Source organism: Trachemys scripta, chromosome 2 (genome assembly GCF_013100865.1).
Source record: "Trachemys scripta elegans isolate TJP31775 chromosome 2, CAS_Tse_1.0, whole genome shotgun sequence".
In the NCBI taxonomy this organism is placed as follows: Eukaryota; Metazoa; Chordata; order Testudines; family Emydidae; genus Trachemys; species Trachemys scripta.
The window spans coordinates 13,644,477-13,656,599 of record NC_048299.1 but is presented as its reverse complement, the minus strand read 5'-3'; the positions used below and the strand labels follow the sequence as shown (position 1 = coordinate 13,656,599).

General features: G+C 39.4%; 1 protein-coding gene across 8 annotated transcripts in view; it reads right to left on the bottom strand.

Annotated features, from left to right (window-relative positions):
* The window catches only part of LOC117872006 (sodium channel protein type 5 subunit alpha-like), a 336,265-nt gene that overhangs the window by 65,215 nt on the left and 258,927 nt on the right, over nt 1-12,123 (bottom strand). For all 8 annotated transcript variants that reach the window (XM_034759944.1, XM_034759938.1, XM_034759936.1 and 5 more), the window contains 2 exons: nt 9,021-9,175; nt 6,509-6,682 (listed from right to left, as the gene is read on the bottom strand). In XM_034759944.1, the coding sequence (XP_034615835.1) occupies nt 6,509-6,682; nt 9,021-9,175 (329 nt within the window). The remainder of the gene's footprint in view (nt 1-6,508; nt 6,683-9,020; nt 9,176-12,123) is intronic.

Here is a 12,123-nt window from a genome sequence, read left to right as displayed (position 1 = left end):
GATTACAACCAGATCAGCATTAACCTGTCTGGGCCGGACATCGAACAAGTGGCAACTGTCAAATATATGGGCAGTGACACAGGCAGTACTTCAGCAGCCTCTACGGGGATGTTGCAAAATCAAGCTTGCTACAAAGCTGCAAATCTATAGAATGGCAGTTATACCAACTCTATCACACAGAAGTTAACTGTGGGCACTGATGAAAGCAGAAGAATATTGTACTGATGTTTTCAATTCTTGTTATCTCCATCAGCTGCTCCATATCAAGGGGCAGGACAAGATCAGAAATGAGGATATTTAAAGCCAAACCCAGCAACTGCCTCCATCAGCATGTTTGGTTTAGGTGGCTTTCTTGGTATGGATATATTATTAAAATGGAAAACCAAGAAATTCCAAAGTGTTTACCAATGATTGCCGCCACACGGCTAGTGATCATGTGGGTGCCAAAATCTTCGGAGGTGTGATAAGATTGCCAGTTATGGACATAAACTGAATATCTAGCCAGACCACCTTAATGACCTAGCAGGAGATGTAGGTGGTGCTCAATCTGCAAGGAGACCATGTCTTTTGGGATTTGCCAGGGTGGTGATGATGATGATATTACAGAAGCTGCATTGGTGATGACTGGTTGATGATCTTCTGAAGATGGATGAAGATTATGTGCCTGTGCTGATATAATAAGCTGACACAGATATCATTGACTACGTGAATTTGTTGAGTGTACTGCAGATGTTTACAGAAGTTGAAAAAGTGACTACTCTTTTTTTTTTAAGCATTCCCAGAGATAGATTAGGGCAATTATTCATCTTTTCCAAAAAGTCTTTCTTGAAAGGTTCTCGAGGGTACTGTTCTGTTCCCTCCTTGTACAATGTATGCACAGATCCATTGGGGTATGGTTAATGAAGAAGTTACTGATTGAAATTCCCTAACTATTTGAATGACACCTTGAAGTTCCCTAAGTATTTGAATGACACCAGTCTCTAGACTGCCATTTTTTTTGTGTGAACCTGCTAGTGGAATGGAATGACATATACAGTGTCAACAAAACTTGGGGAATGGATTAGAGCTAGCTGACTGAAACTCAAACTAGGTAAGGCTGAGATAATGTTACTAGATTGGAGAAAATGACTGAAAGGAACATCAAGCACTATAAAAACATACATGGTTGATGGAGTCTACCTGCTCCTGTAAAAATTCACAGCATTGGGTTTTGTTGTATCTTCAGCTGTTTTTGGATGCCTACATACAGAGCTGGGCAAACACCCTCAAAAAAACCATTCACAAACATTTATTTGAATTCCACACAGTTCCTAGCTTTGGCCATGTTCATGCTCCTTTATTGATCTGCTATGTTTGAACAAGAATATTTTGATAAGTTAGATGTACTCAAGTTAGCAGGGCCTGATGTAATATATCCTAGAGTACTTTAAGGAACTATCTGGTATTATCTTTGATAACTCATGGAGGATGGGTGAGGTCCCAGAGGACCGGAGAAGGACAAATATAGTACCTAACTTCTATACCTGGAAAGATACTGGAACAAATTAAACAATCAATTTGTAAAAGCCTAGAGGATAAAAGAGTTATAAGTAATAGCAAACATGGATTTGTCAAAAACAAGTCATGCCAAACCAATCTAATGTCTTTCTTTTGATAGAGTTATTGGCCTAGTGGATGTCACATATCTTGATTTTATTAAGGCTTTTGACACAGTCCCACATGACATTCTCATAAGAACACTAGGGAAATGTGGTTGAGATGCAATTACTACATGGTGGGTGCACATCTGGTTGAAAAACCATACTTAAAGAGTAGTTATCAATGGTTTGCTGCCAAACTGTGGGGCTATATCTAGTGGGGTCCTACAGGAGTTTGTCCTGTGTCCAGTATTAATGACTTGCATAATGGAGTGGAACGTATGCTTACAAAACTTGTGGATGATATCACCATGGGAGGTGTTGCTAGCACTTTGGAGGAGATGATTAGAATTCAAAATGACCTTGACAAATTGGAGAATTGGGTTGAAATCAACAAGATGAAATTCAACAAAGACAAGTGCAAAGTACTACATTTGGGAAGAAAAAAAAATCTAATGAACCTCTACAAAATGGGAAATAACTGGCTATGCAGTAGTACTGCTGAAAAGGATCTGGGGGTTATAATGGATCACAAATTGAATGTGAGCCAGCAATGTGATGCAGCTGCAAAAAAAAGGCTAATACTATTCTGGGGTGTGTTAACAGGAGTGTCATCTGTAACATCCTGGAGGTAACTATCTGCTCTACTCTGCAGTGGTGAGGCCGCTGCTGGAGTCCTGTGTCCAGTTCTGGGTGCCGTACTTTAAAAGATGTGGACAAATTGGAATGAGCGCAGAGGAGAGCAAGAAAAATGATACAAGGTTTAGAAAACCTGACCTATGAGGAAAGGTTAAAAAGACTGGGAACATTTAGCCTTGAGAAAAGAAGACCGAGGAGGGACCTGATAACAGTTTTCAAATATATTTATTAAGGGCTGTTATTAAGAGGACAATGATCATCTGTTCTTCACATCCACTGAAGGCAGGACAAGAAGTAATGGGATTAATCTGCAACACTGGAGATTTAGGTTAGATAGTAGGGAAAACGTTCTAATTATAAAGAGAGTTAAGCACTGGAATAGGCTTCAAAGGGAGACTGCAGAATCCCCATCACTGGAGGTTTTTAAGAACATGTTAGACAACCACTTGTCAAGGATGGTCTAGGTATATGTGGTCCTGCCTCACTGCGGGGGGTTGGATGAGGTGACCTCTTGAGGTCCCTTCCAGTCCTACCTTTCTATGATTCTAAGTTTTCGTTTGTATAAACATTTGTATAAATGGCTATTCTTTGTGTGAGTATAGGTATGTATATCCGAACAAGAGGCATAAACACTGTTTCTGTCTATCTGGTGCAAATCAGAATGATATTCACACCTATTCAAGCTTCAGACCTTTCACAATCTCTGAATATATTCCTAGTTGAGATCAATTGTGAGTTTACACTGGCCATCATCCTGCGTCATGTGCACACAAAAATCCATATTCACTGTAAGTTGACTGCATTAGATTTGTCTTTAGTAGTACACTTGCAAACTAGGTAGGTGTATTCAGTATTTGAGTAGGCTCCTGGAAAGGTCCTTCCCATCAGTCCTAGGTTTTAATGAGTGTGCATTTTGCTTTTTGGCCATTTTCCCCAACAAATCTGTTGCTATGCTGTTAACATGGTCTTATTGTATTGCAATGTGTTTAAAAACCCTTTTTTATTTTTTTTGTTAAATTGGCACATTCCTTTGAGATGTTTTGAGGCCCATTATCAGAGATCATCCTTCAGGATTCTATATCTGGCAAAAATAGCCTCCAGTATGTCAATTACTGTGGAATTTTTGGTGTCCAGGCTTTGATATCCAGAATCTAGTTTACTAATCCACAATTATGAGATAATCATTGCTCTTCCATAGGCACAAATCAGTGTCAAAGATCTGTCACAGAGCTGAATAAGTACCTCAAAAATATCCCTCAAATATTTGCTTAAATAATGCACGGGACATGATTTATGTCCCCTTTGTGTTCTTATCATTTAGATTCTAGTAAGCTAATTTCCTAGCAGAAATGTTTGTAGAAATAGAATTTTAAGTGAATATCAGTGAATATTTGCTGAAAGAAAATTCTAAACTGGTTGTGTCAGTATTGGAAAATTGATTGTAAGCGTTACATTAGTACAACCAGAAAACACAGATGATACCATGTGACTGACCTCTCCAATGAAAAATCAGCCAACACACCTTGAATTTTGAATATCGACAATAAACTGCTCATGAACAATTGGCAAATCAATAATTGTTAAATGATTAATTCTGAACAACAAATACAATTGAGAAAGTCAGACAAATGGCTCATCTGTTTCTTTGGAACAGTTAATTCATCCTTTCAGTCCCTGACTCAGTTCAGTGGCTGTAGATTTGGTTCTCAAAGGACAGAAGAAATTAAAATTAAAAGGAAAAAATTGCATAGGAAAATCAGAGCATGTCACTGTGCCAATTCAGAGTCATACAGCGAGGGTAAACAATATAGCCTGTAGAGGAGCATCTGTTAAAATCTTCAAAAAATAATGCAGGACTTTCATAAACATCATCAGAAAATGAGTTGGGGATCAGAAAGATGCAAGAGGAAAAGCTGTCAACTGGGAACTCTATAGACAAGTGACTTCCTTGGGTCAGTTAAGTAACTTGAGTGTCTCAACTAAGAAGCAATTTTTGGTTAACTAAATGGATTTGCAAAAGCAAAACTTAAAATATATTTTAAGAAACCAAAATGGCTAGATAACCAGAAAGACTTGAGAGTAAATGTTCAATGTGACATAGTGTTACATGTACAAACCCCATTATTCAAAGGGATAATACATAAACTTTCTGTAATACATAAACTGTACATAAACTTTCTGGGTCAGATGCTGACTTTGGATTCACAAGTCACTCTTATTAAATGAGAGGTTTCCACATGGAGGACAGAATTTTAGCTTGGGTGCTCAGTTTTACTCCCTTTGATATTAATTAAATGCTACACATGTAATACTATAATACGTATGTATTAATAACAACTGTGAAACTCATTTGAAACTGTTTATAATGAAGCCACATTAAAGCTCCAAATTGTTCCAATGCATTCGATGTGCAAATTGCAATTCTTCTTACTAAGAACCTCTGTTTACAGTAATGATAATACTCAGCACTCATGTGGTACTGCCTATTTTCCAAAGCACTTTACAGACATTGATTTCTGAAATTAATCCTCCGAATGCCCATGAAGGTAATACCCATGAAAGGGTAATTCCTGTTATCCCCATTCCGCAGATGGAGAAACCAAGGCAGAAATGTTATGTGACTTGACCAAAGCCACAATGGAAGCCATTCTTAGGATTATAACTCAGGAGTTGGTGGTCAAACCATTAAACCATGCCTTGCTCTGTCATTATAGCAATTCTGTGAAAAATAAATTCATTCTCTTTACGAGGTTTCTCAGAATATATAGGAGGAAAAGAGAGGTATAATTTAATGAACTTGATGAAATCTATTAAAGCTCTAAGGAAGCCCTGATCGAGCAATGCACATAAGCACTTTCATAACATTAAACACTTGACTAGCCCCAATGAAGTGCTTTTTTGGATTGGGGTCAAAGAAAGTACAGTTATCCCTAGACACAAGGTTTTGGTGTAAAATGGAAAAACAGCATTTGTTCAAAGTAAATAAATGACATGTGTGTAGAGCTTCACCAGCCTTTGGCACAAATACGTCAAGCTAGTAAGAGCACCAAGGAGATACTTGCGACAATTAACCCATTTTTGATACAATCTAATTAAAAATTCCTGCTCATCTGTAAAAAAATAGAAGCCTTGGCTCAGTGTATTTAGTCTTAAGTGAATTCACCAGCCATGTTCATAAGCTGCAAATATAGGCTCAAAGCCCACATCCAAGCACTCTGGTACTTTGGGATCTACATGGTTTGCAGCTGCTCCTTATCTGTAACTAGCACCCAAAGACCCTGAACTTGAGGGGAAGAAAGGGTAAAAATCTGGATCTATCATTCTTGTAGCGTGGGCTTGCCTTTATTTGGCCTTGCTGTCTAGTTTTAAGTATTTCCCTGTCAGGAAAACTAAGAACAGCGAATTTCAATATCTGAAGGCATGAGGCATGAGATTCTTTTGTAAGACTTTGCCCTGGAGAAACCACTTTCAGTCCTAGAAAACTTTTCATGCCTTCATCTCCTGGACTCCTTCACTTGTAAATACTTGGAAGATGGTACCGAACATGTTGTTATGTACCTCTGGCAGCCTCCCCAGGAAACCATGCCAGGGGATAGCTCTTCTAATCTGCTGAAAGCCTAGTGGGCTGATGTCATGTGCTGCCCAGTCAGAGGTAACCAGACCTGGTGTGAGCCTGGAGTGTGGAATGAGATGTGAAATGCTAAGAGACAGAGTGAGTTCTTATGGCTGAAAATGAAGTGTGACTTAAATTAGCACAGTAACACCTCCGTGTAATGATACGAAGCTGCTTTTCATTTTGGCACGCTGGTTGCCAGAAGATGCTCAAAGAGATAACAAGCCTTGCATTATACATCTAGGTTCATGTAAAGTTGCGTCTTACCCTCAGAACGATGCCTGTCATTTTACAAGTGCAAGTATTGGTAGACTTAACAGGACAGAGAGGGAACCTGGTTAACATTAAGAGATGAAGGTCATTTAATTTACGCCAATAAGGTTGAAAGGGAAATGTAATTATATGTTTGCTATTATGCTACACTGAGATTTCCCTATGGCAAATGAATTCACATAGGTACTTCTGCTGATTGTTTGGCGTTGAAAGGAGTTGTCAGTCATAACAGTTTGTAAATATTTTAAGTCATCACCATGAATTTGAATGTCAACTAACTTCATCTACATTCCTGTATGCTGCATAATCAACACAAGGAACATAATATTTCAAAAGTGCTACTTACATCTACAATTAGGAAGTCAAGCCAACACCAGGCATTGGTGAAATATTTCTTGAAGCCATAAGCCACCCATTTCAGAAGCATCTCCAGGACAAAGATGTAAGTGAAAATTTTGTCAGCATATTCCAACAGGGTTTTAATGTTTTTTCTCTCTTCAAGGTAAATATCTTCAAATGCCTGGAAGTACAAAGCATCGCTTTAGAACTGCTCTGCAGTACTGCAGTGGAAAATGTTCATATTATAGTGCAAGTCTACAGTATTGTTTGATTTGATGTCACTTATACCAGAAGCCACAGTAAATGTATATTTTGTACTTTGAAATTGTAATGAGTAACTGTCTGTTTTCCTGTAGGCAACTGTTCATTATGAAGTTGCACTTAAAACTGTATCTTGGTGTCCAAGCAGAAATATTAGGATTTACGTAATGGAGGTGTCTTTTCTGGATAACCTGACTGTTAAACAGAAGGAAATCCTAGGCATGAAGGCTGTATTCATTTCCCTTTATTTTTATACAGTAAATTGATTTTGGGGGAGATTTTCAAAAGCATTGATGTGGCAACAGGAGTTGTGCTTTTAAATCCCTTAAGCACTTTTGAAAATCCCTGTAACTGAATGACCACCTCCCATGCACCACCTCGTGGCCTGAGGTGCTCTGAAGATGCCCTGCCTCAGTTTCCTTCTTCTTCAAGGGGATTCTCAAATAAACTCCACACAGACCTTTTGAGTATTAATAGCTCTTTAGAGGGTTAATTTATTACAAAGTGTCCCACAACCATATTTTAGATTTCCCCAGCACAGTCCAAACAGTATATTCAATCTGATCAAGTCCCAATAGTTTTTACACCAGTATTAGCAATGCATTATCATATGCCCCCTTGACTCTAGGAGACCATGTTTTTTAAGGAATAGAGCATAGAGCAGGGGACAGGTAACTACGGTGATTTCTCATTTTATTCCTTGCCCTATCACTGATTTGCTATGTGACCTTGGCTAAGCTAGTTAACCCTTATTTCTAGTTCACACAGCTGTACATTGGGGAACATAATACTTCTTTCCCAGGCATGTTGATAGGTTTACTTAACATTTGTAAAATGTTTTGAGATCCAAGGAAAAAGTGCTATGCTGCACAGAGCCAGGGAAAACTATTACTACCCCATTCAAAATCTAATTAAGATATGAAATAATAGCCATGGCAAAAATAAAATAAATACATAGGGTTATGCTCATAATTTAACTTTTTTTCCCTGAGAAAATATTTTTAAATTAACCAGACATCAAGCAGTAGGACACTGATATTTTATATTCTAAATTTACAAGACTCTCTTGTGTCTGAACTGGTTTAGTGTTCGTTAGCCTGACGGAGAGTTTTTAGCATGTTGTTTCTAAATAACAAAATAAGGCCCCCATCCTGCAAAGACATCTGCGTATGCTTAACTTTACATCTGTGAGGAGTCCCGTTGACTTCAGTAGTGTTCCTCACATGTGTAAAGTCACCCATGTGCATAAGTGCTTACAGGATCAGGGCCTAAATGAACAATCACAAATGTGCTGATCTTTTTTTACCTGAATGTGGACTGTGGGGAACACAAAAGGGAAAGAAAAATTGGGGATGAATGAATGATACAGTGATCAATTCCAAAGCCAGTTCATGTACACAGAGCCTGTATAATTGTTCCAGATAGCAAACTGGTTAATCAGCCCAATACACATAGGCCAAAAGTCGAATGCTAGCATTCTGAACAGCCAAAGGCAGCAATTAAGATTCTCATCCTACTTTGCATAAAAGATAATTGGAGTCTGGGGTGAAACCTCTGTGGCAGAAGATCCCAAAGTAGAACTCAGGGCAATAATCATCCAGCCAGGCCTGATTGAGTTTGGTAACATCACATGTATGGGAGTAATAAAGGTGTGGTTCTCAATCCTTTCCATACTGGAACACCATGTTACAACAGAAAAAATATTTTCAGATCTCTCCCTTCCCCCGCCAGCATAAGTGAAAGGTAGGGTGGGCCCGACCTTCCTGGACCTGCTTCTGAACCCCATGCTCGAAGGAACATCTGGGTCACACCTTAAGAAAGAGATTCGTGTCTCTCTGAGCTAGTGAAAGCCAGCAAAGGGTGACCTCCGAACATTCCTTTGGAATGCAACAGTCCGGTCCTCAAGAAATCGACACATGAGGAAGACAATCTTCACAACTACTGCGCCATCTCTGAGATCCCCTAACTTATGTGGTGTTTGGCTGCCATTGGACTACTCATGGAGTAAAGTACTACTGCATGGGAGTAAGAATGGAAGGGTCTGGACCTAAGTTTTTAGTAAATATCTTTGTAAAATGTTGAGACAGGACGGTGAATTTACCAACGGATAAGACAAGTTTTATTCCCAAACTAATCATCTTTAGGGAAACAAGCAGTAAGGGGTGAGTTTTCCTGAAGTGGAATGTAACTAGCCCATCATCTCTTTCCTTTAGATACACATACACTTTAAACCTAATGAGAGATTATGCTAAATTTACCAGCGTGCCGCTGCTCAGCAGAATCATGAATATGATGAAAGTTTCGAACCAGTTGTGTTCAACTATTCTGTAGCAGGTTTTCCTCAGCCTCCACCAAATTTTGCCTGAAAATGTTGTGGTGTCCACTGAACAGCAAGGGAAGAATCGGACACAGACTGAAAGAGGAAAAAAAAAAACAGTCAAGAATATTTAATGCCAAGGGACCACCATGTGTATTTCTCAGATCTGGGAATATTAGAAAGCTCCGAGACGCCGTAAACTCTTTCCTCTTTCTCTTTTCTGTCATCCTCTTCTCCATTTCTCCTTATCTACTCCTGCTTCTACTCCAATACTAAAGAACTATCAAACCATTTAAAGATGCCAGTTCTTTCAAGAGCATCCTTCCACTAGTTTTTAATAGTGTAGGGAGTACTGGTAATGTTTTACCAGTGCTATCAGGCCTATCATGCTATGTTGTCTGGACACAAACAGTGTAGCAGGATCAGTCTAATAATTCTTGGTGGTGTATTACCAGTACTCTCAATACCATTCTCAGCTTTGGTGAGGGCAGATTCCTGGCATTAAGGTACCACAGAAGTTATTAATTAAAAAAAAGACAAAGACAATCTGATCAAAGGGAGATGAGCATAGGCTGTTCCAAAGCACAAAGGTCTCAGGCCTCAGACAGAAAGTGTGGCCCAGTGGTTAGGATACCAGCCTAGAACTTGGGAGATCTGAGTTAAAATGTGCTCTAGCATAGGTTTCCTGTGTGACTTAGCGCAAGTCACTTAGGCCTGGCCTTCACTAGAAAATTAGGTTGGCATAACTATGTCGCTCAGGGATCTGAAAAATCCACATAACTGATCAGCGTAGTTAAGCCCACCTATGTCCCTGTGTAGACTGAAGAATTCTTCCATCGACCTAGCTACCACCTCTGTGGGCAGGTCTTCACTACGGGGGGCGGGAGAGGGTGGTCGATTTAAGATACGCAAATTCAGCTACGCAAATAGCGTAGCTGAATTCGACGTATCGGAGCCGACTTACCCCACTGTGAGGACGGCGGCAAAATCGACCTCCGCGGCTCCCCGTCGATGGCGCTTACTCCCACCTCCGCTGGTGGAGTAAGAGCGTTGATTCGGGGATCGATTGTCGCGTCCCGACGAGACGCGATAATTCGATCCCCAAGAGATAGTGTAGACCTAGCCTCAGGGAGGTGGATTACCTGCTGTGACGAGAGAACCTTCCTTTCAAATGTAGACAACCCTTTGACTCTCCGGGCCTCAGTTTCCTATCTGTAAAAGGGGGATAATAGTACTTTCCTACCTCAGAGGGGTGTTGTGAGGATAAATACATTGAAGATTGTGAAGCACTCAGATACTATAGAAAAGAAGGTCCATATAACTACCTAAAATAAAGTGTAACAGGTATGGCAATTTCCTGGACAAACCTTAGTGAATGTTAAGAGTATAGTAGTAGAAATATACACTGTCCACCTGACCAGGATAATGATAGTGACTGTGAAATACTAAGGGATCTAAGGGAAGTTAGAGAGGCCAGAAAACTCATTAATAATGTGTGACTTCAACTATCCTCTGTTGACTGGATAAATGTTGCCTCAGGGCATGACACAGAGATAACATTTCTAAACATCATAAATGACTGCTTCTTGGAGCAGCTAGTCCTGAAACCCACAAGGGGAAAGGCAATGCTTGATTTAGTCCTAAGTGGAGCACAGAATCTGGTCCAAGAGGTAGCTATAGCTGAATTGCTCCATAATAGTGACCACAATGTAATGAAATTTAGCAACCTTGTAGAGGGGGAAATACTAAAAAACAAAACAAAACAAAACTATCACAGTGACATTTAACTTTAAAAAGGAGAACTACACAAGCATGAGGATGCTAGTTAGACAGAAAATAAAAATGGCAGTCACAAGGGTAAAATGTCTGTAAGCAGCATGGAGGCCACTTAAAAACCCCATAATAGAGATTCAGACTAAATATATACCCCAAATCAAAAAAGACAGTTGGAGAACCAAAAGAATACCACCATGACTAACCAGCAAAGTAGTGCAGGCTGTTAGAGGCAAAAAGGCATCCTTTAAAATTTGGAAGTCAAATCCTAATCAAGAAAATAGGAAGGAGCACAAACTCTGGCAAGTAAAATGTACAAGTATAATATGGCAGGCCAAGAAAAAATTTGAGAAGAAACTAGCTAAAGATGAAAAAACTATCAATAAGAATTTTTTTAAGTACATCAGAAGCAGGAAGCCTGCCAAACAAGCAGAGGGGCCACTAGACGACAATGGTGTTCTAGGAGCACTCAAGAAAGACAAGACCAAGGCAGAGAAGCTAAATGAATTCTTTGCATCAGTCTTCACTGCAGAGGATATGGGGGAGATACCCACATCACAGCTATTCTCTTGGGGTGACAAATCTGAAGTACTGTCCCAAATTGATGTGTCAGTAGAAGAGGTTTTAAAACAAATTGATAAGTTAAACCGTAATAGGTAACCAGGATCATGGTATTCACCAGTATCAGGGGGTAGCCGTGTTAGTCTGTATCTACAAAAACAACAAGGAATCTGGTGGCACCTTAAAGACTAATAGATTTATTTGGGCATAAGCTTTCGTGGGTAAAAACCTCACTGCATCTGAAGAAGTGAGATTTTTACCCACGAAAGCTTATGCCCAAATAAATCTGTTAGCCTTTAAGGTGCCACCAGACTTCTTGTTGGTATTCACCAGGAGTTCTGAAGGGACTCAGAAATGAAATTGCAGAACTGTAGTAACCTATAACTGAAATCAGTCTCTATACCAGATGACTGAAAGGTAATTAATGTAACACGGAGTTTTAAACAGGACTCCAGAGGAGATTTTGGGAATTACAGGCTGGTAAGTCTAATGTACCGGGAAAACTGATATAAATGATTATAAAGGATAGAACCATCATACACACAGAAAAACACAATTTGTTGGGCAAGAGTCAACACAGCTTTTGTAAAGGGATGTCATACCTCACCAATCTATGATAATTCTTTGAGGGAGTCAACAAGCATGTGGATAAGGGTGATCCAGTCAATATACTGTACTTGGATTTTCAGAATGTCTTTGATAAAGTCCCT